Source organism: Neomonachus schauinslandi, chromosome 9 (genome assembly GCF_002201575.2).
Source record: "Neomonachus schauinslandi chromosome 9, ASM220157v2, whole genome shotgun sequence".
NCBI classification, from domain to species: domain Eukaryota; kingdom Metazoa; phylum Chordata; class Mammalia; order Carnivora; family Phocidae; genus Neomonachus; species Neomonachus schauinslandi.
The window spans coordinates 9,930,451-9,956,002 of NC_058411.1; the positions used below are offsets into that span (position 1 = coordinate 9,930,451).

General features: G+C 38.8%; 1 protein-coding gene across 1 annotated transcript in view; it reads right to left on the reverse strand.

The window, feature by feature from the left end:
• PPP4R4 (protein phosphatase 4 regulatory subunit 4) overlaps positions 1–25,343 on the reverse strand; it is a 105,226-nt gene extending 79,883 nt beyond the window's left edge. The window contains exons 1-2 of the mRNA XM_021679663.2: positions 25,208–25,343; positions 23,762–23,835 (exon numbers count right to left, since the gene is read on the reverse strand). Coding sequence (XP_021535338.1) covers positions 23,762–23,835; positions 25,208–25,327 — 194 coding nt within the window. The 5' untranslated portion in view covers positions 25,328–25,343. The remainder of the gene's footprint in view (positions 1–23,761; positions 23,836–25,207) is intronic.
• Positions 25,344–25,552: the final 209 nt, after the last annotated feature.

The window sequence follows — 25,552 nt, forward strand, 5'->3', positions numbered from 1 at the left end:
AAAGAAAGAAAGAAAGAAAGAAAGAAAGAAAGAAAGAAAGAAAGAAAAGAAAGAATAAGATATCAGAAAAAAACCCATCAATGATAATTATGAAAACTCAGAAATAAGGTGATAGAATTCAGGAAAGAAATGAAGAAAATATTTCAAAAAACTAAAAACTAGAAAGAACACAAGGGTGAATGAATGCAATAGATAATGCCTTAAGAAAAATAAAAGGTGAATCAAAAAAAAAAAGAAAAAGAAAGATAATTTTTAAATAAAAAAGATTTAAAAGATTTGGGAGAAAGTAAAAAACATTTGAGAGAAAGTGATATAAAAGCTAGGCAAAAAAGACCAGCTCCTACTTTTAATAGGAGTCCTCAAAGAAGAAAATCCAAAGCAAGCGAAGTGTTTAAAAAAAGAAAAAGTTATAAAATCAAACCTTCCTTTAAATTAAAAAAAAAAAAAAAAAGATTTAAAAGAGCACCATATACCTGAGGAAACCAATCTAGCATAACCAACACTGAGATATACTTGACTTTACAGAAAAAAACAATCCTTTGGCAAAATCAGCAAATTACTGAGAAACAAAATCAGACTGCCATTAGATTTTGACAGCAGTAAGATATTAGAAAACCAAATAATAGTTTACAGGTAATATTGCTTACCATAAACAGGACATGAAGAAACATACAAAGAAAGTGAACTTAAATTATAATCACCATAATCTCTATCAAACACAAAATCTAAATTTAATTTCTTTTTATTTTAAGATTTTATTTATTTATTTGACAGAGAGACACAACGAGAGAGAGAACACAAGCAGAGGGAGTGGGAGAGGGAGAAGCAGGCTTCCCGCCGGAGCAGGGAGCCCGATGCGGGGCTCAATCCCAGGACCCTGGGATCATGACCTGAACCAAAGGCAAATGCTTAACGACTGAGCCACCCAGGCACCCCTAAATTTAATTTCTAGAGTTAATTTATGTCCGGCCCTTCTCCCACTCAGGGAGAAAAATGTGTATTTTATGGGTAATGTGTTGAGTATTATTGCTTAGAAGGGAAAGCAACTGGGTTAGCTAATCATTCTCAATGGGAGTGATCTCCTACCCACCAAGCACCAGGACACATAGGACAAAGTCTGGAGAAATTTTTGATCATCACAACTTCAGATGCTACTGTAATCCAGTGGTAGAATCCAGGGATGCTGCTAAACCTCCTACAATGCACAGGACTGCTGTCCAGAGCTAAGAATATCAACAACTCATTTTGGTTGGTTTACACAATGGTTTACACAAAGTAGCTATTAGCTGAACCATATGACTTTGCCAACACATACAATAATGGCAATTTCGTGTTTAAGTGTTTAAAAAAAGAAAAAGTTATAAAATCAATAATGGCAATTATGATTGACCTACAATAATGGCAATTTCGTATTTTCAACTTACACACTGAGCTTAGCAGAAATATATTAAGTCAAAGACTTCAAGGAAGTGTACCAACCTTTACAGGTTGGTAACCACAATATGCTAAAGCAGTGGTTCTCAAACGTTACCATGTACCAGAATCACCCGGGAGCACCTGTTAAAATTGGGCCCTACTTTGAGAGATTCAGGTTCGGGAGATCTTGGTGAGGCCTGAGAACCTGATTTCTAACAAGTTCCCACGTGACCCTAATGCTGCGGGTCTGGAGACAATACCATGAGAGCTACCATGATAAAGAATTTAAAAGGAAAAAAAAAAAAGAGGAGACTGCAAAATTCTTCACATTTTTAGGACTACATGAGTGAAATGAGCCAAGTGCACAGTAGCAGTTTGCCCAAATGAAGCAGAAGGTCCATCTGATGTTGAATGCATTTGTTCGCTCCTGCTGTTAGTCCTGGCAACAGGGTTCCTCTTCACAATAACAATGTTCAAAGTGATGTGGCAAAGAACAGTTAGCAGAGGTGGAATAACACGTAGTCTGCTCAAATGCTCATTACAGAAAAGCAGGAAGAGGAGCGTGGGAAGGGATTGTGCATCTGACAAAAGAGACAATGACAAGAGTAGACGTGGCCAGACGTTAAAGTGAGATACTGCGCTTGCATGCCTGGAAATTTCCTGGGTGCTGTGGGCCCTGCTGCTATCTCCTGTTTGGTAAATAAACCAAATACGTGTGGATCTACGCAATCATCACTGATTGTAATGAACCCAAAAACGGTCAGCATAGGTTGAAATCAACAGTATAAAATTCACTTTATTGCTATTTGATATAGTAAATGTAATTTTAAAATAAATGTTGACTCAATGTTATTATACTTTTTTTTTATATACAAAGTAAGCTTCCTAGAGTTCAAAACCTACAACTTTCAACTGAAAGGCACAAGGGACCATCATCCTGGCTACAAAATGCATTGTCCCTTTGTGCCCCAGTTGTGCTACTCTTTGGGACATGTTCCCTTTCTAGGATACTCACTGAGAAAGAAAAAGGACACAAGCCCACTCAGCAAACCATTCCTCTAAAACTAAAAAGAACTGGGTTAATCATCTAATATGTATACTAGTGGCTAAAAAGGAAAGAGGAAGGAAAAAAAAAGACAAGATAAATAAATGAATTTAGGACAGCTATCTTCTAAATTCTAAATTAATGTTACTAATTATTTTATTCCCATTGGGAGAGGCACCTATTTTAAAGACCCATTTATAATAATATCATCAACCAATGAAAAACAAGTCAATCCACTCAAGCATTTCTCACTGTAATAAAGGTTCGGTCTTCCTTGTCGCCCGAGCTCCTGCCACTGTCATGGGTAACCTCAGCATTCAGATGACCAGCAAACAGCTAGCTCTTGACCCCTCTACTCCAATGATGTTTTGCCCAAATTTTACATTCCCCAATGCTTAGCACAATCTATCGCATGCAAGAAAAGCTCCATAAATATTTGTTGATTTAAACTGAATTTGCCTCCACATCAGCAACCACTGTCACATGCTGGATCTTACCCTTACCTGGAAATGCTTATCTCTAGAATCTCAAACTCTGGGATCTCACTCACTGGCCATAAACTCTTATATTTCTATTTCTCTATCACTAAATCCATTTTTTTTACCCTCCTCCCATTTCTAACCTGTCAATTCCTTCTTATTCTCCAGTTTCTAATATTCCTCCTAGTGCCTCTTTCTTTCTCACCAGCCTGAACCTGCCTGGCTGTTCCTCCAACCACACTCTCACCAGTCACCTCCTTCTTCAATTCTCCTCCTCCTTGACAACAACAACAACAACAAAAATAATATCTAATACACTGCATGCCAGGCATTATGCTAAAATGAGCACCTTACTTGTAGTCATATTATTTAATGCTCACAATCTTATGAAGTAGAGTAGATACTTTTATTAGCTCCATTTTATAGATAAGGTTAACTAGGGCTTAGAAAGATTAATGCTCAGAGTTACCCAGACTGTATAACCCCAAAACCCAGGCACGACACTGCCTCTCTTCCAACCTTTGCACCCAGCCAATACCAAACCCATCCAATTGTGCTTTCCATCCCACTCCTGCTCCTAAGCTATGGAGAATTATGAGAGCAAACTGTATAACTACGCTGTGTAATGCTTTTAAAAACATGATTTCAAAAAGAGCTGGTCCTCAATGATGCTGGGGGGAAACAAAATGATAATCAATTTGTGGTAAATCAAGAAAAGGACCAGAAATTCTTAGTATATCGTATTGCCCAAAGCACTTTCAGAAACATTATCTTGGGTCTTCAAACATGAGGCTATCTGTGCTAGTTTATGAAACCCATGCCCTTCCCACAAAGAAGGCTAGAGCTGCATGTTAGAACAGATCTGGAGACTGACAAGACTGCCTTTCTCTATCCTTGTACCTTGCTTCAACCTTCAAAGAGCTCAAACTCTAATGAGGAAGACAGATGCACACACTAAGAATTCTGACTGTATAGCAAAAAGTCCTATCTCTTTTCCTAGCTGGCCAACCTCACTGTTTATTTAATTTTAAACCACTGGGGAAAGGGAGAGGGGAAGGAACAGATACCATCCAAAAATGATGACATAACATGGTCAGTCACTACCAGAGAAATTAATCTGAGAACTCTAGCTTTGCTACTGTTAAACTACATGTAGGATCTCAAATGATTTGTGTATACACAGTCTGTGGTCCTAATCCTAGCAGCTCTCATTTCAAACTCAAAAATATAACACAGAAGCTGCTGACGCCGTGTTTGAATGCAGAACAATGAAGCAGATGCCGTACAGGCCTTGTTTTGAGTTTGCAATGAAAGTAAACTTCACGTAGTTGACATTTAATTATTTCTTTACTCAAAGTAAATTATTAAACAGTTTGTTTTACTGAATGGAGCAAAATAAATTAAATGATTAGCTCAGAGAATTAAACTTCCAAGAAAAACAAAACCTTTTAAGACAAAGATGACTCAGGAATCTAAAGCAGAAGATGCAGAATACCAATCCACAATAGCAGTCATCTTTCAAATGTGGCATATTCTCCTATGTTAGTACTATAAAATCGAATCCAGAATAATGTTAAATCTTCCGAGTACCACCTTTACATAGTTAGGGAAACATTCAACTCTGCTTAGTCATTATGCTTAGAATCATAGAGAAACATATTATATTTTTGAATAGCACCAAGGAAGGGTAAAAGAAAAATTAACATTTAAGGATCTACAATGTGCCAGGCAAGACACTTCACATAATCACATTAACCTTCACAATATATGAGCAATATATTTCTATCCTTACTTTACAATTGAGGAAACTGAGGCCCAGAAAAATAAAATGCAAATTACTCAAAGCCAACCAACTACTAAAGACTAGAGCCAGCCAGAATTCCAACTATGACTTCTAAGCCCATACCTAACCTAGGGCCATGATACCTAGGATAACGTCACATCTAAGAAGTGGCTAAACTGTCAGCCTAGAAATGTCTCTAAGTTGATAATGCTGCAAGAGAAAAATGTGCACATGATTTATTTAGTAATATTCATGTTACAATAAATTCTTTAGCTGACAATTTCCACTCTGTATCTTTTACTATCACAGTGCCACATCAACATAGTAGGCAGAAGGTATGTGTTCATTGTGACGAACGAACAAACTCCTCTCTTGATTGAACTCAGTTATACAGACAGCATTTCCTTTTGAGTGGCTCTCCAACTTCATATATCAACTAGTGAGTTCCTTTCCCCTTCGGTCTACCAACAAGGGTCTACCTCTGGCTCTCCAGGTATGTATCTTGGAATTACTTTCACCTTCCCTTTCTCCCTCATACCCCACAGCAAATCTTACAGCAGCTTACAAGATGAGCATTATTATCCTCACTTGTCCTGGTGTGGAATGAAATTATTACAGGGCAATTATTAACTATGTCAAGACTATTTGATGCTAATTTTGATATGTTTTTATTTGATTATACATAGAAGGATAATTATTATTAAAATTAAGTTTGTTATATATATCTACATACATATACACAATATATATATATATATATATATACATATCTATACTATATATATGCGTGTATATACACACACACACACACACACACACATATAAATACACACACAGGCAAACTTGTGTGTACATGCCAGGTCACAATTTAAAATTCTTGTATGTCACAGTAAAAAAAAAAAGAAAATCACTGCTCCACAGTATTTTGCAAAGAGTAAAAGGAAGATTACCAAGGTCTGCCCTACGTAAATAAGCTACAGCAGAAATGTTGAAAGGTATGCAAAATAGTTCAGGAATAACTATACAAACTTGGAAGATTTCGGAGAACACTGTAGTCTCTCTGATTAATTTTGTAATCAATCTTTCCACTTCTCCATTAACACAGTAGTAAAAATCTTTTTAAAACTACTTTTAAAGACTGTATAGACATATCAGGACATAGCGGGGGAGAAAGGATAGCTAAGAAAGATTCAGTTTATGGAGCTGCCAACCCAGTAAGAGAGGAACCCAGGAGGGAAAACAGAAGAGTAAAAAAAAAAAAAAAAAGAGAGATAAAAGCAGGCCAAATCCCTGGTATCTACAGGAAGAAAAGATGATAAATTGCTCTCACAGGAAGGGGAAGAGACCTGATTGCTTAACCTATAGAACACAGGAGGACTGATATGTTCAATTAGTCAGGAAGTACTTAATCAGGACCTGCTGGTGCCAGGCACTGGTTCTGGATTCTCCAACATAATCTAATGATGCTTTATGCCTAGCCACAGACCTTGTCGGACAGCAAGGACTGAGTAAGTGCTTATTATAGACTGGGCAGTGAACTAAGCCCTGGCCGGCATATGAGGGTAGAGCAGACACAGCCCTTGCCTTATTAGAGCTTCACAGTCAGAGAAGACAAGTATTAAATGACAATCAATGAAATCATCTCAAGTGTGCAAAGACCTATCAAGGAACAGTACATTTGAGAACATCACTTAATTTAGAGGCCAAGGGAGGGCTTCCTTGAAGAGTTGAGACCTGAAAATGAGTAGGAATAGGTGAAAAGAGAGAGTCGAAGGAACAATGTGTTCAAAGTCTCCACGCCAGATGGGATTCATGCAATCATTTTATAATGGTGTACTGAACACTTATGATTTGCCAGTCACTGTGCTCTGAAAGTAGAAAGAAAACAATAAAAACAAAGCACTCTCATTCTGTGTATCTGAATTAGAGTGAAAAAGAAGAAATGGCTTCTTGCAGAAATTAAATCAATAGGCCTTGATATAAAACCAATTACTGAGGGAAAAAGGAAGAGTACAAGATCATTCCCAGATTTCCCTCCAGGACGATTTGAAAGGTCAGGCTCCAATGACAAGTGAAGGCACGTTTAGATAAAAAAGTGATGAATTCAGTTTGGGGCACACTACGTTTGAAAAGCCAGCAAGGCGTTCAGGTAGAGACATCCTAGTGGAGACACCCAGCAGGCAGACCTGGCCCAAAGTTCACAAGAAAAACCCAAGGTTATAGTCACAAATTTGGAAAGTATGTCATAGAGATAATCACTGAAATCTAGGGGTGGATAATATGACCCAGCAAGAGAGTCCCAAACAACATACAGTGGTTCCTGTCTGCTTGACTGATATTACTGCAAATGAAGTACCGAATCAGAAGAAATGTAACACAAACAAATCAATCATAAAATGTAAAAGCTCATCGGTCAACCCCAAATCAATATGCAAAATCTGCCTGAAATGGCTCCTTTTCTCTAATGCTAATGATAGGATAGAACGGAGTGTGTTGAAGAGGGCCTAAAGCAGTGATCATCTCCAAGGCATAATTTCTAAATCCGTAATTCACCTCCTCACATTGTGACAATGAAGAAACCAACATCTATAAAGACTATAGAAGTTGTTCAAGTCAACCAGGTAATTACTGTCAGGGTCAGGACAGTATCTCCAGAAAGCAAGAATCTAATTTAAATAAAACAACAAAACTATTGGTCCTCTAGTATTTCTTATGAGTTCCAAAAATAACTATTAAATTAATTTCAGGGAGGCCCAGCTGGCTCAGTCAGTGAAACATGTGACTCTTAATCCTGGGGTTATAAATTCAAGTCCCATTTGAGTGTAGAGATTACTTAAAAATAAAATCTGTTTTAAACATTTTAATTAATTGGGGCACCTGGGTGGCTCAGTCGATTAAGCATCTGCCTTTGGCTCAGGTCATAATCCCAGAGACCCACACCTCCCCGCCCCCACCCCCGCTCAGCAGGGAGTCTGCTTCTCCCTCTCCCTCTGCCCCAGTCATGCTTGCTCTCTCTCTCTCTCCCTCTCTCTCAAATAAATAAAATATTTTAATAAATTAGTAAATAAATAAAAAACTTAATTAACTAATTAATTTCATGCATATATTTTCTTCTTTAAGAGAAACGAAGTCAGGAGCACCTGGGTGGCTCAGTTGTTAAGCCTCTGCCTTCAGCTCAGGTCATGATCCCAGGGTCCTGGGATCGAGCCACGCATCGGGCTCCCTGCTCCGCGGGAAGCCTGCTTCTCCTTCTCCCTCTGCTGCTCCCACTATTTGTGCTCACTCTCTCTCTCTGTCAAATAAATAAATAAAAATCTTAAAAAAACAAACAAAAAAAAAAAAAGGAGAGGGGCGCCTGGGTGGCTCAGTCGTTAAGCATCTGCCTTTGGCTCAGGTCATGATCCCAGGGTCCTGGGATCGAGCCCCACGTCGGGCTCCCTGCTCAGTGGAAAGCCTGCTTCTCCCTCTCCCACTCCCCCTGCTTGTATTCCCTCTCTCGCTGTGTCTCTCTGTCAAATAAATAAATAAAATCTTAAAAAAAAAAAAGGAGAAACACAGTCAATTTTATCCCTGCTGCCCCTTGAAGAATTATTTTAGACATTCCTATCATTCCTTCTAGCAATATATGAATTACCAGTCCTCTAATTATTTTAAAAGAAAAATACTGTCTAAAGAAATATAATTGCTAATTATACCACACGTAATGCAATGAGTAAATATGGATACATATGAATAAATTTATGAGTTAAAAATGATATATATCTTACCTAAATTATCTTAATATGTTGTCCATAAGACTAGGTCCATGTGCTACTTATGTGGAAATCATAAAGACACTAAGCAGTAAATGGACTTTTTAAATCACAATATGTAATGATTTTTACTACAAAATAATGATTTGATGAAATAACAAGTCATTCTATTCTTATTTATAACTCTACCTGCACAAAAGGATTTAGAAAAGCACCCACTTAAACATGCAAAATATTGAACACTTTAATATTTTTTTTAAATACGAGGCAAAAGAATCAGAGTTGATTTGTATGCCCTGAGCTTTTTTGTTTTTTAAAGATTTAAAGAGAGAGAGAGTTGGGGGTGGGGGGAGCAGCAGAGGGAGAGGGACAAGCAGACTCAGTGCAGAGTGCCAAGCGGGGGCTCCATCTGAGGACCCTGAGATCATGGCCTGAGCCGAAACCAAGAGTCCGATGCTTACATGACTGAGCCACCCAGGTGCCCCTATCCTGGGCTTTTTTTCAACTACAAATAAGTAAATATTTTTGAAAGAATAGAGAAATGAAGGTAAGCTGATAACTGCAGTGAACGCTGAATTAAGTGTACAGTCACAGTGCAAGAAAGGGTCTTAACAGCATGACTAAGTACATATCCCTCACTTTACTAACAGAATAGAGATGCTAAATGATGTTCCCAAGGTCACACAGCTGGTTAGTGGCTGTGCTCTGTCTCTTAGCAACAAGGATTAGAAGAAAAACAGAAGTTTTATAGCTCTCACTGCCTAATAAAAAAAAAAACAAAATTAGTGTCAACTAATCATATATATGTAAATATATATATATAAACATATGTAGATTCCTGTATAATAAATAAGAAACTAGAGCTAATAAAATATACGCTGTTTTGGAACATTAAGAAAATTTTTCCTGAAGAAGAAAAAAAGAGGCCACATCTATTTACCCACTAGTGTACCAAAAGAAATGATAAAACACTGGAAGTCTGACCCTTCAGCAGGTTTCTGCCAATCCAGTATTTAAAAACCATCTTGAATAAAGAAATGTGGGAGTTTTTTAATGCCTATATCAGAAAACTACAGAAACCTTGTGAACATTCCTATTTTGTAAAAGAAAGATTTAATCTGCTTAAATATCAGAGATGAGGAACAGGAAAGATTGAGAATACTCACAGGTTTTTAACCTGTGACATGAAGTAGATGACGGTGCCATTTATCTGAGATAAAGAAGCAACTCACATATGAGTAAAGATGTGAAGGAAATAATAGACCTAGCAATGCAGATATCTGAGGAAAACATACTATAAAAGCAGAAGGAACACAAGTGCAAAATCCGAGGTAGGTGTACACCTGGTATATTTAATGAGTAGCAAAGATGGGTAGAGTACACACCAAACAAAGAAGGGAATAGTAAGAAATTAAATCAAAGCAGTTACGGGGAAGGAAGAGGTAGTCACAGAAATCAGGGAAAGTACATTCTCAAACTGTAATGGAACGCAACAAGAAATCAGTAACAAAAAGATACCTGGAAAATCCCCCAATATTTGGAAATTAAACAATACACTTCTCAGTGACTCATGAGTCAAAGAAGTCTTGAAAGAAAGTTTGGTTGTTGCTGTTTTTTTTTTTTTTAAAAAGCCTTTATTTAAAGAGAGAGAGTGTGCACATGCCCACATGAATGAGGGGGGAGGAGCAAAGGGAAGGGGAGAATCTCAAGCAGACTCCTGGCTGGGCTTAGAGCCCAAGGCCAGGACTTGCTCTCAGCACCCTGAGATCAAGACCTGAGCTGAAATCAAGAGTTGGACATGGAAGCTTACCCAACTGAGCCACCCAGGTGCCCCAGAAAGAATTTTTATTTCAACTAAATGACAAGACACAAAACATCAAAATTTGTGGAATGCAGTTAAAGCAATGCCTGGAGGGAAATACATAGCATTAAAATGCATGTACTAAAATAAAAGATCTAAAATCAATAAACTAGGATTCCACCTTAAGAAATTAAAGAAGGGAAAACTAAATGCAAAGTAAGCAGAATGAAGGAAATATTAAATACAGAATAAAAATCAATGAAATTGATAACAGAAAACATTACAATACCGAAAAACATTAAAGAAAAATGAAACCAAAAGCTGATTCTTTTAAAAGATCAACAAATTGATAAACCCCAAATGCAAACAAGAAAAAAAGTGAGAAAACACAAATTACCAGTATCGGCCATCAAAGAGGGGACATCAGTACAGATCCCACAAACATTAAAAGGGAATACTAGCATAGTCTAATTCAATGCCCATAAATTCAATAGCTTAGATGGAATACAGTTAAGTACTTGAAAGACAAAAACTACCAAAACCCACTCAAAAAGAAACAGACAACCCACGGAGCCCTATGTCTATTAAATAATTGAATTTTTAGTTAAAAACCCTTCCAAAAAAGATAATCCCAGGCCCAGATGGTTTCACTGGTGAATTCTACCTAACATTTAAGGAAGAAATATGGGGCACCTGGCTGGCTCAGCCGATGGGAGCATGTGACTCTCGATCTCAGGGTTATGAGTTCAAGCCCCATGTTGGGGGTAGAGATTACTTAAAAAATTTTTTTAAACATTTAAGGGAGAAATAATACCAATTCTACACAACCTCTTCCAGAAAATAGGAAACCACTTCCCAAGTCATTTCATGAGCATCCTCCTAAAACCAAAAGTAGGCAACGATATTATAAGAAAACTATAGGATCAATATCTTTCATCACATTAGATGCAAAAATCCTCAAAACTATACTAGCAAACAGAGCCCAGAAACATTGAAAAAAGACTCATATATCATGACCAAGTAGATTTCATCCCAAGAATGCAAGGCTGGTTCATCATTTGAAAATTGATCAGTGTAATTCAGCATATTAAAAAAACTAAGTTAGAAAAGCCATACACCATATCAATAGATTCAGATAAATAATATTTACAAGATTCACCACCCATTCATAATAAAAACTGTCAGCAAATTAAGAATACTTACATCATATTTAATCGTGAAGACTGAATGCCTTCCCCCTAAGATCAGAAACAAGGGAGGGCCTCTCTCACCACTCCTACAGGGGAGGAACCTGGCAGATACTACTTTAACCAAGTAATCAAGATTATCAGCACCAGTGATAAATCGTGCTGATAGCATGTAAACCCCTGAAATGATGGGATGAGAAAGGCATTTCACCTCTGTGGATTCTTCCCAAAAGCCCGTAACCCCAATCTAATAAAGAGAAAAACATTAGACAAATACAACTTGAGAGTCATTCTACAGAATAGCTTACCAGTACTCTTCAAAACTATCAAGATATTGAAAGGCAAGGGAAGACTACAAAAGCATCGCAGCCAAGAGGAGACTAAGGAGATATGCAATGTGGTATCCTGGAGGAAAAGAACATTAGTGAAAAAAACTAATAAAATCCAAATAGTCTATAGTTCAGTTAATAGTCATGTACCAATGTTAATTTCTTAGTTTTGACAAAAGTACCAAGGTTATGTAAGATATTAGCTTTAGAGAAAGCTGGTGAAAGTTATATGGGAACTCTGAACTATTTTTGTGATTTTTCTGGAAGCCTAAAATAATTCCCTCAAAAATTATCTTTTTTAAAAAAAGCAAAACGTCAGGGGTGCCTGGGTGGCTAGTCAGTTAAGCATCTGCCTTCAGCTCAGGTCATGATCTCACAGTCCTGGGATCGTGCCCTGTGTCAGGCTCTCTGCTCAGCAGGGAATCTGCTTCTCCCTCTCCTTCTGGGCTCTCTCTCTCTCAAATAAATAAATAAAATTTAAAAATTAAATTTTAAAAAAGCAAAGGTCAGAAAAAGATATACTATGTAAACACTGACCAAACAAAAGCTGGAGTGAGTATATTAATATCAAATAAAGTATCCTTCAAAACAAAGAATATTTCTAAGGATAAAAACAAATATTATGTAACTATAAGGGAGTTAAAACACCAAGAAAACTTAACAATCCTAACTGTGTATGTACCTAAATACAGAAATCAAAATACCTGAACTACTATTAAAACTGACAGATTTGAAAGTGGACAAATCTGCGTTTATAGTTAGAGACTTCAATACTCCAGTCTTTGTAATCGGTAGAATAAGTAGATAGAAAATAAGAGATATGGAAGACCTGAAAAATACCATCAACCCACATGACCTAATTCACATTTATAGAACATTATACCCAACAACAGAATGCACAATGCTTTTCAAATACACATGGAATATTCACCAAAATCAACCATGTTCTGGGCCATAAAACAAACCTCAGCAAATTTAAAAGAACTGAGGTCAAGCAAAGTAAAGTATGTCCTGTGACCATTACAGAATTAAACTAGAACCAATAACAGAAAGATATCTCGGAAAATCCCCCAAATAACTGGAAAATTATGTGAGGTACAGATAAACACCAGCCCCATGTATAAACCATCCCCTTTCCTCCCCACCATTATCAGAGCTGCGAGGAGAGGTGTCCTCTCCCCCACAAGCCCAGGCTGTACTTTTGTGAATCCATTCCCTCTTCAAGACTACTTATTTTTCAAGCAAATATAGCTTAATTTTATTACCAAGAGAATTTCTAAGCAAATACAGTTTATAAACTTATTACCAAGAAAATGTATATGACAATTCTAAGCCAGTCAGACTCCTCAGTCTGATTTTTCATGCACGAACATGTAAATATTTTTATGCTAGCCATATAACTCTCATTCTGCCCAAAACGTATTCAAACCAAATCTACAATGTGCAGAACTCCTTAAAGAAAAAATATTTTCTGATATTTTTTAGTTCAGCAAAATGAACAGTATTTTTTCTTTAATCATAATGTTATTGCATCCAATCCTTAATGAAACACAAGCACTTCCTGAATTATGACTATTTACATTACAAATGACAATTTTTTTAAAAAGCTGTGAAACTCTTCACCTCTCCAAGGACGTTCTGCCCTACAAGGATGACCATTAGCACCACCTAGTGGATGAAATAATAAACTGGGATTCAACACCTCTTTTATCTTAGAATTGAGGATACCCTGCTTCTGAAGCAAGATGGAACCTTAAATTCTTATCAGGTTCAACCCATTGTACTATATGGAGGGAAGAGAGGGGGAACGGTGCCTGAAGAACTTGACTTGAATGTGATCACAGACACAAACGCCACGTCCCCTGATTTTTACACTCGCAAACTGGTCCTTTCTATTGCACGTTGCAGCCATGTGCAAAAAAATTAACCTCAAACCTCACCTTCATCATATGCAACATTTGCCTGGAAATGGATCAGAGACCTAAAATTAAGAGCTAACACCTTAAAACTGCTAAAAGAAAACAAAGGAAAAAAATCTTAATGACCTAGAAGTTGACAAAAATCTCTTAAATATAACACAAAAAGTACTAATTATAAAGGAAAAAAATCAGTAAATTAGACCTCATCAAAATTAGACCACAACAAAGCAAATACCCTTTGCTCTCTGAAAAATACTTTTATAAAAATTAAAAAGCCACAGACTGGGAGAAAATATCTGTAAAACATATATCCAACCAAAGGGCAAAAGCTTTGAACAGATACTTCCCTAAACAAGAAATATGGCTGGCTTATAAACACGTGTAAAGATGCTCAATGGCCACTGATGATTTGAGAAATCCAAATTACAAATACAATGAAACACCATGACACTAGACCACTAGAAACACCATTAAATGGCTTGAAACTAAAAAGACTGATCATACCAAATGTCAAGTATATGGAACAACTCAAGCTCTCATACACTGCCTGGAAATGTAAAATTACAAGTTCACTTTGGAAACAGTTTATCAGTTTCTTAAAAACATAAATATACATCTACTACGTGACCCAGCCATTGCACTTAGTTGTATACCAGAGAAGGAAGAAAGCATGTGTCCACCAAAGATTTGTACATGAATATTTATAGCCACTTAAGTCTGTAGTAGCCAAAAACTGGAAATTACCCAAATGTCTATTAGCAGATAAATGAATAAGCAAAATATGTTATATCCTTAAAATTGGAATAATTATCAGTACCAAACAGAAATAAACTATTGATGCATGCAACATTATACATGAACCTCATAATAGTTGAGTAAAAGATGCCAGACAAAATAGTAGATATTCCAATTTATTCCTATAAAATTCTAGAAATTGCAAACTAATCTATAGTGACAAATTAGATCAGTGATTGCCTAGATGGGAGATCAGAGGAAAGAGAGAGGATATTAAAAAGGGACACAAAGTTACTTTTGGGAGTGATGGATATGTTCATTATCTTGTGATGATAGCTTTATGGGTGTGTGTGGGGGGGGTGTGGGTGTGTATACATATATGTATGTATGTCAAAATTCATATATACATATGTCAAAATTCATCAAATCATACAATTAAATGCAGTTTACTGAATATCAATTATACCTCAATAAAACTATAAAAAATGAAAAACATATATATTCATCACATAACCCAGCATTCTACTTTTAGGCATTCATCCAAGAGATATGAAAACATATGTCTACATTCTAAAACAGGAAAAACCAATCTATAGTGACAAAAAGCAGATCACTGGTTGCCTAGGGTCACAGTGGAAGATTAATTGCAAAGGGGCACCATCTGGAGAGAAAACTTTACAACTACAGGAAGTTTCCGGATGGGAATTTTCCCATACATTCTATATATACACCTATAAAATATGTTCTGAATTGCAAACAGGTGATTAAAAAGACCAATAAACCCTGAAACAAATAATACATTATATGTTAATTGAATTTAAATAAAAAATAAAAAGACCAATAACAACTATCCTTTCCTAAACACAACTCTGCACCAAGCACTATGCTTTCTATATACATCTCCTCCAATCTTACAGTCCTATAGTATAGATATTATTATTGCCATTTTAGAATAGGAGGCTTGAACTCAGAGAAGCTAAGCAACTTACCCAAGGTCTCTCAGTAAGTAAATGAGTGAGCCCCAGCCTCTAAGAATAAATCTGGGCTTGTCTTAATATAAAGTATTTCTGACACAATGTCCTGCCTTCTCAACACCCAACATACTTGTTAACTGGGGATGAACTCTATTCTACTGAGCTCGAAGAAAAATGCTTTTGCTTCCTTACTTCCTTGAACACAAGTATCTGCTGGTATAATGTCACTTGTTCCCCAGGTGATCCCTAACACATACAAGTACTCAATAAATATTCTGTACCGTTTAACTTAAACCCATAAGATTTATTCTGAAGTAACTATTAGTTGCATTACAAATCCTTTCCATTATTAGTATCTCTGACTATACTTAACAAGATAAAAACTGCCCAAATCTCTCATAATTGCATCATGTTAGTAAGCTCCAGATCTTTCCAATGACATGATATGGGTCACTTTTACATTGATGAAAATAGTTTACTCTTTTGTTAAGCTTTTCCTACAGATTGCATGAGAGCATTCTGCTTTCTACTGATGTCACAGAGAGAGCCTTCTGAAGCTTCAGTAAATAGGAAAAAAGAAGCCAATGCCATTGTTAAAGCTCGTAACAAAAAGGAAAAGGAGGTGGAAATAATCACCAAACCCCTTAGTCAGTGACCTAGTACTTTTCCAAAACAGGGTATTCAAGGTTTGCCAAGGACTTAAGTAATTTGGCCTGAGCAATAATGTAAGATATACAGCTAGAATCCATTATACACTCCTCTTTATATGTGAAGCACTAGTCCTCTATTCTAAAACATGAAAATGGAGGCGCTCCCTAGTTCAAGTCATTCAAGCATCACCTTCACAGAGGATGATAATTTGGGCATTTTTTTAAATGGGGCCTCTTATAGGGAACATCCTTGTAGGAAAAGAAAAATGTTCAATGGTGTAAGTAAATCAGGCACAGGAAAACAGAAACCTCTTCAGGCTATTAGTAGGCAGTTCGTTATCAATATGCTAGGAAATTTACATACTAGAAAGTTTGTCACTTCCTTTCCTTAAAAGTAAGGGTTAGACCACTCATACACTGCTGATAGAAGTTTAAATTGGCACAATGTGGAAAATTGTTTAGCCATATCTTTTAAGCTGGACATATGTATATATACCAATGACCAGTAATTCTACTTCTATGAAGATAACTAAAAGAAATGCATACCTATGCATACATATTCACCAAAAGACCTGTACATGAATGTTCCCAGCAGCACTATTCATAATAGCAAAAACTGGAAACAAGCCAAATGTCCATCAACAGTAAAATGAATAATTAAATTGTGACTTATGATGGAATACTATACAGCAATAAAAGTGAACAATCTATTTCTCCATGCAATAGGGACAAATCTCTTTTTGAAAAGGTTCAGTAAAAGCTAAGCACAAAACAGTACATTCCATGGTTCCTGCTATACAAAGTTCAAAATCAGGCAAACTAATCTATGATGTTAAAAGTCAGGACGGTGGAGGAACTGGACAGGGTAAAAAGGGAGGTACTAGGCTCATACAGTAGTAGATTGTGTTCTATTTCTTAATCTGTGTGCTGATTACATGGGTGTGTTCACTCATGAAAATTCAACAAGCTATATATTTAGCATTTGTGCACATTTCTGCAGATGTTCAAAAAGCTTGTTTTAAGAAACAAAAAAAAAATATGCCTATGAAAGTACCACTTTGGGGCGCCTAAGTGGCTCAGTCAGTTAAGCATCCGGCTCCTGATTTCGACTCAGGTCATAATCTCAGGGTCATGAGATTGAGCCCCGCGCTGGGCATGAAGACTGCTTAAGATTCTCTCCCTCTTGCTCTGCTCCTCCACCTTCCCCCCACCCCCGCCCCCCGCCACCTCTAACGGAAAGAAAGGAAAGGAAAGGACCTCTTTAACTGAGATTCCTAATTCATTAATTTTTTTTTTTTTTTTTAGTATACAGAAGTAAAGGAATAACAGAGCTAACAGAGCAGAGCATGGGCCAAACTCAATGCAGAAACAAGAGAGAGATATCATGGGTAACCAAAGACGAAGAAAGGTCATCACAGTACATACTTTGAAAAAGGATAGTATCTCTCTCTACATGGTGTTAAAAGACTCTTGCAACCGAACAGCACTCTCCACTTCCTTGCCAAAGGCAGGCTGAATGCTCATAGCTAAGAGGCTACTTTCTAGAATGCTCACAAGCTTCTGCTCTAGGGGATTTTTAACCAAGAGTCAGCTGCAGACCCGTTTATCCCAGTTTCACTGGCTACTGCAATTACATAATTTAATTAAATACTGCAGAAGCATATGATGCAAAAAGAGAGTCATTTCTATGAAAACTAAATTGAAAGTTTTAGAAACAGTCAATAAAGATAACTTAACCAAAGAAAATTGCTATTGAAATAGGAAGAATGAGACAACTTGCAAAAGATGAGTAGAAAATCACAAAACTCTAGGACCATGCTTTCTGAATACTTCTAAGCCATCTTCAAATTCTCACCCAGCTTTAAAGAAATGTAAACTTGACATGTTAAGTGCATAATGGGGGTAATCGATGCAAGAAAGCAGATCCTGAACTGTAATCAACAGACCTATACTCAAAGAAAAGGCAGTGGACCTACAACAAAGACTGGCAAACTCTACGTATTTTTTTACACTAAAATAAAATGTTGAATGTAGGTATCATTCTTATGATTCGCCATGCTGACCAATTTTTTGGGATTAACTAACCAACTATCCATTCCACCTGTGAGGGATTTAAAAGGTTCTTCTGTACATCACTCAAGAAAACTGGGTAAAGAGATACCAGACACTCAAGCGCCCCCCCCCCACACACACACACAGTCTCTCTCTCTCTCTCTCTCACATATATACACACACACTCACACACATCCCTTATATACCCGCTTTACTAAAACAGTATTAAAAGGCAGAAGGCATCAAAAAAAGAAATCAAGACAATAGTGAAAATAAAAGAAGTATGGGAATATAGAGATCTTAGAAATAAGGTCATACAAAGGAGTTTTTCACACAGCTTTTCACATTTGCATAGCAAATACGAAAGGTATTTTTAAAGACAAAACAATCGAAACCTAGCCAGGTAGCCAAGCTCATCACTGAAGTTCTTCCCCACTATTTTACTGCTGTCCTTCCTGTTCTGGTCTTGAATGCAAGGGTCTCCAGAAGTGATTAGCAGTAGCCACAGTTTAAAGCACTTTCGTTCATTTCCAGATTTGGCTGCAGAAATCTCCCTCTGTGACATCACCAGGGGGAACACTTACTTCTTAAAAAAAGGGGGGAAGGGGCAGAGGCTAAAAGTTCCTAATTAAAGATGCACTTATACCTGACAGTCCCTGGAAGGCAAAGTGCAAAGTGTTTTAAAACTCACAACGTAGGGGCACCTGGGTGGCTCAGTCGGTTACCCAGCCAACTCTTGAATTCAGCTCAGGTCACGATCTCAGGGTCCTGGGATCAAGCCCTGTGCTGGGCTCTGCCCTCAGCGGGGAGTCTGCTTGGGATTCTCTGCCTCTCCCTCTCCCTCTGCCCCTTACCGGGCACAGGCACGCTCATGTGTTCCCTCTCTCTCTCTCTCTCAGCTCACGCTCATGTGTTCCCTCTCTCTCTCTCTCTAATATAAATAAATAACTCTTTAAAAAAATTCAGTGTAAAGTGACTATAAAAGCAATCAACATAAAAGTGAGGTTAACACTAACCAATCCACACAACGCATGCATAATGTTAAGAGCAAATATTGCTTAAAATAAGGTCACTTGGTAAGAAAATATAAATCTGTAAAACAGGCTGACCTTATCACTCAAGTTTAAAAATGCTTAATTATAATTTGTGAAGATTCTGGTTTCTGATAAATACTATTAGCACAGGAAGTTAATAGGTATCTTTTATAAATTTAAGTTGACATACTTTACTCGCCAGTTACTTTACTAAATTAGTGGAAGGCAACATTAATATTGTTATCCTCTTTTAAAAGTTTGAAATGTACCTTGAGAACCTAAGTAACAAGGAAGTAGGGACAAGGGGAAAGAGACAGAAGGAAATTAACATTAATTGGGAACCTATTCTGCCTTAGGGCTCCACCCATAACACAACCTTGGGAAACAGGAATTGCTATTTCCATTTTACAGATGGAAAAAGGGAGCTTAACAACCATAAATAATGTGTTCCTGGTCACACAGATAATAAACAGTAGAATAGGCTATAACCTAAATCTGTCTGATTCTATTGCCTATAATACAAAAAAATCAGAAGTATCTTAATTCATCTGGCATTTTGATCATCTTAAATTAAATAATACACTTTATGAAGAGGTATATATTTTTATCACAGCACAAAACAAGAAAGACCAAAACAGCAACAACATAACAGATGGCTTGCCCTCCAGGAGCTTACAATTAAAGAAAATGTTCCCACGGGCACACACACACACACACACACACACACACACACAGGTTAAGGAATACAATGTAGTGATGAATCACTCCTTGAGTGAGGCCCTCCATAAGTGATAGGGGAACTCAGAGAAGCCTGGGCTCCATGTGGTTTCAGCAGTTCAGAAGGGCTTTATGAAAGATGCAAGACCACAGCTGGATCCTGGAGATGGAAAATGTTGAACAGGTGTAATGAAAGGTCCTCCAGGACAGGGAAAAGCAGAGGTAAGGATGAACACGATGAATATGAGTAACAGTGAAGAGGCCAGCAGGACTGCTTTAAAAAGTAAAGGACTAAGTGGAAACAACCCAAGTGTCCATCAACTGATGAATGAATAAGCAAAATGTGATACACCCACCCAATGCAATACTACTCAACAACAGAAAGCACTGACACATGCTACAACACGGATGAACTTTGAAAACATTACGCTAAATGAAAGCAGTCAGTCACAAAAGGCCACATGCTGTATAATTTCATTTACATGAAATGTCCAGAGAATAGACAAATCCATAGAGACAGGAAGTAGACTAGTGATTCGCAAAGGCTGGATGGGGTAGAAAGAAGTAAGGAGTGACTGCTTATAGGTACAGGGTTTCTTTGGAGGCTGATGAAAATGTTCTAAAATTGATCGTGGCAATGGTTGCACAACTCTGTGAATACACTAAAATCCACTGGACTGCACACTTTAAATGGGTGAAGTGTATGGCAAATGAACTACAGCTCAATCAAGCCATTAAAAAAAAAAAGCTGAGGGCCTGGGGGAACATCACACTGCACAGCTAAGATGGAGTCCCTTAGGCCAAGTTTGAGGGTCTGGAATTTATCTGGTAGGCAATCAGAAATATCTAAGTAAAGACTTACCTAATGAAAGCACAGTACACAAACTTAGGGCTCTTCTCTAACAAAATTATTCACATATTTTAAATACATTCCTAAAATATATGCCAAAATCACAAAGACAACAGAGAATAGGAAAAAGATGATGCGATAGGATTTTGATGAAGACACAAGCTGTGACTATTAGGAAAGCTGTTTTGCTTCATCACTAAATGCCACAGATATGGATGTATCAGCATCGTATTTATGCAAAACCACAAATTCATCTGTGTCATGTCTTCAAATACTGTGATGTTCTAAGCTTAATCATGAAAACTGCATTAACAATTGATCTGCCATATTTTAAGAGTGAGAGAATGAACTGTGTAATTTGTTTTTCATTGGATGACAGTACTCTAGAGATAATGTTTTATATATTAGATTCACTTTAAATGCTATCAGAACCTCCACTCCACTGATACAAAACATGTGTGATGCAAACACATTTGTCTGAAGTCTAATTTAACCTAAGATTCCAAAAGAGTTTTATTATACAAAGTAAGAAAACTAAAGAGACAAATCCGACATTCAAAGGGGGGGAAAAATCTGGATATTAAATATCTAATACAAAGGAAAAGGCAAAGCACTCAAAATCAATCTGAAAATCAAAGAAAAAAAAAACAGGGGGCACCTGGGTGGCTCAGTGGGTTGACATCTGACTCTTGATTTCGGCTGAGGTCATGATCTCAGGGTCCTGGGATTTAACCCCACAGGCTCCGTGCCCCATGCTCAGCACAGAGTCTCTTGTCCCTCTCCCTCTCCCTCTGTTCCTCCCCCTCTCTTTCTCCCTTCCCCCCCCCCGCACCCCACCCCCCGCTCTCTCAAATAAACAAATAAAATCTTAAAAAAAAAAACAGATCTCAGTATGAGGTTCTATAGCATTGGGAAGTACAATGAAAGAAAAAAAGGAACAAAGTACATTTAAAATAAAAGGCTCAATACAAGAGAGCAGAAGAGGCTGTAACAGAGGCAAAGTTTGGAACTCATCTATAAGACAATCCCATACCTTCCCCGGAATCCCAAGGAAGAAAGAACCTTTCAGGCAGTGTGCTGTTATCCCTTCAGAAGCTGGCCTAAAGGTGAAATCCCAGTTTCCCCTAGGAGGTGGTGAGATGGTAAGAATACAAAGAAGAACTCCGCTAGAGAACCCATACACAACCACACTAGTGTTCGCCTTCTGAGTCACCTTGCAAAACTCCTTCAAGGTAGATGAGCCACGAGAAACTAAAGGAGATATCAGATCTCTTTCAAAATTCTCCTCTAAGGAGAGGACCCATCTGTCTCTGAAAGGCTTTGTAAATTCCAGAACTGGAAGAAACTTGTGTTCTGTGTCTGAGAAATACAGACAACTTAGATGACCCAGTTCACTAACAAACAATAACAGCAAAATAGAAAACAAGTACACTGTCCTAAAAAAGAAGCCTTGTCACTGATATCTAGAATAAGGTATCTGCTGTCACAAGTAAGCAGAGCAAGACTCTCCATTTCCTAATTGTAAGCCGGAGTTTATGCAAAAGAAGAGACTTCAGCAGGAGTATCCAGTAGGAACTTTTTACAAATCATTAACTGCTGTATGTTAAAAGAAACTTATCCAAACGTTCGTCAATTGTCTACCTACTCCAAACAAAAGAATTCGGGGAAAAGGCAGAAGTTTACAACTACTTTTCACTGTTTTGGACATGTTAATTACTAAGGAATAGAGTGCTTCAAATATAATAAAGTATCAAAAAAGATTAAACACTGAATTATTCTCTATGTAAACATCAAAAATACATTACTGTTAATCCATACATAAATAAAAGTTTTCTTTTAAATAAATAGGGAGAAACAAGGACACCATGCTACCAAAGATCACCAAAGGAGGGGAAATAACACCAACATAAGGTCTAATACCCAGAAACATTTTCAAGTGATAGAATTATGAGAATGGTCTAAATTACAAGCATGCTACAATTCTGACTAAACTAAGAACAGAAACCCAAGAGGCCATGAATAAGCTAAAAAATAACTAAGAGACTGGAAGTCATGGGGAGGGATTTTTAATTTTTTACAGGATCCTCCACTGAATAACATGGAACTAGAAGCATGACCTATAAATTAGAAACGAGAACAAGAAACTTGTCAGCACTTGAAACTGGCAAAGCTGACCTAAGCTAAGGAAACAAGGATGATAAATATCTCAGGAGGTAAATAACACTAGTTTTCAAAATCTGTTCTAAAAAACAAAAGGGAAAACTAATTTGCCAAAGGGAAAAACATGTGGCTGTAAGTTAAAGAGAAATTTTAAAACAAATATACACAAAATACCTTGGGAAAATTTCTGCTTTGGAAGTATTTTCACAGATAAGTTCATTAATGTTCACTGCATTAGCTTTTAAGAAGTTAAATCTAAAGTTTTTTTTAGTTGAGAGAAATTTTATAAATATTTGCAATAATCACTTGCATTAAGCAATTCTGCAGAGCTTGCAAGATTAAACTTAAATGAGAGTAGGCTCAATTAAATTTTAAAATCTTTCAGACAAAATTACAAGGCTTACATAGCAAAAGTAATATAAACAGGATATCCTGAGCAACAAATTGAGCTACTCTATTTGTGTGGAGTTTTTTCTATATAGTAAATAGCATGTAAGTTCATACTCTATTATTAACTTAAAATTAATCACTGGACATTCTTTAAGTCTCATCCAAACTTACTGGATCTATGGGAGAACAACCAAAGCTGGAAAATAAAAAAAGAAGGAGATCCAATTCAAGTCCTTAAGCTGTTCTCTTCCTCCTCCTCCAAGAAATATTCTTTAAGTTGGTTGTCTTACTGGATTTCAATTCTCAAACATGTAAGTCCATACCAAAATCTTAGCTTACAACATAATTAAATGCTATGCGTGCCAAAGTACTCCGTTCAAGCGGTTGGGTAAATCTGAACATAACCGTAACAACATTTCACAACGCGTTCATCCATGCTGAGCCACAGGGAACGAGCAACAAATTCACAGAAAGACTTCGAGCAATACCTGAGCAGATAAACAGCCCTTTCAATATCACTGAGGTCTTCATCAACTGTCAATCTTTCTATTTCTTCTGGTGTCTGTCAAGTGTAAAACACAAATTATGCACACAAACGTGGATTAGTCTTGCCCCCCAGTGACCCTCCGGGAACCCCATATAAGTAGAGACTAATGAAAAAGTTCCGCAATTAAGCAGTTATCATTGAAAACTAATCAAGAGTCTGAGGACTCCAGGTGCCGACCTCAACCACAGAGGTCTCCGTCTCGAATTGTTGGGTTGGGGTGGTGGAGTTTTTTTGTTTTTGTTTTTTTTCTTTTTTAAACTATTCTAGCTTGAAAATTACAGTGTGGCTTCATAACACTGCCGAACTCGATTTTATATGTATATATAAAATAAATACGTACTTTTAAATCTCTAATACCCCAAAGCTGTTTCTCCAGCATTTTCCACCCCAGGAAACGCTACAAGGGGGATGGAGGCAAACTGCAACCGAGAGAGAATGAAAAAGACGAAATGTGGAGTGGGGGAAGGGAAGGGAATAAACTCTAGGGCTGGAAGGAAATCAAAGATTCGCGATATTGCGGCAGGTGGGAGTGAGAAGAGCTCAACCGAGCTTTTGAGAGGACGGCTGGGGGAGGGGGTGGTCCCTAAAGTAGGTTTACTGGCAGTGAGGGTTGGAGGCTGGGACGAAGATGACTCTGCGGGGTGGGGGAGCGAACTGAAGGTTGACTCCCTCAAGGCGGGGAGTGGGGATCAGGGTCCCAGGTGGAGTCTTGGAGGGGCTGGGAAGAAAGGACGTGTGGTGACTCAGGATGGGGGCGAAGGGTCGAGAGGGCTTTGAAGATCCGTAGCGGGACGACGGTAGCCTGGGCGCTGGGTGGGAGGTGAAGGGAGGCCTGGCCGACTAGGGGGCAGAGGCACCCGAGCTTGCTCGGATAGAGGAAGGGGAAAGTGGGATCCGGCGTGTCTCCGGGAGGAGGGGCGGATCTGTGTTGACTGAGGAGTGGGACGGGGTCCGGTGGGGGGGGGCACTCAGGAGGGGACAAGGCGGCGGCGGCCTCGAGGGGCAGCTCCCGCAGATCGGAAGGAAGAGGGGCCACGGCCGTCCGGGAGGAGCGGCTTGGGGGACGACGCTGGACCGTCCGTTCCTGGGGGCGGGTTGGGGAAGGCGCACGGGCCGGGCTGGGCCGGGGGACTGGGGGAAGCCCAGGGCGTCCGAGGGGTCAGTCCCGCGGGGAGGGGGGTCCGAGCTGGGAGAACCGAAGCTGTGTCGAAGCAGGGGCGCCGGCAGGGGCCGGTTTAGGGTGACACGGCGACCGGAGGAGGACTGAGGGTCCAGCCCGACTCCGAGAGGGTCCCGGGCCGCCTCGGGAAGAAGGGAACGGGACGGGGTCGGGGCCCGGGCCAGTCGCCAGGCTCCCTGCGGGCAGTTCCTCCTCCCCGGGGCGCACCTTGAGGCTCCGGCGGACCGGCCTCTCGATGATGGTGAGCTCCTGCAGGTCCTCCATGTAGCCGAACAGGCTGTTCTGACTGAAATCCATCGCGGCAGCGGCGGGCGGCGGCGGATGCATGGACCGCCGGGCCCCCTCGCCGCCCGGGCCGGAGCGGCCCCGGGATGCCGGACGCTCGCAGCCCCGCGGCCGCCCACCGGCAGGACTTTCTCCCGCTCTCGGCCGCGGGAGACCGGCGGGAGGGTAGCTGCCGGCGGGAGAAGGAGCGCGGCCGCCGGGGGGCGGGGAGGGCAAGGCGAGGGGGCGGGGCGAGGCGCGCGGGTGGCCTGCGGGGGCGGGGCCAGA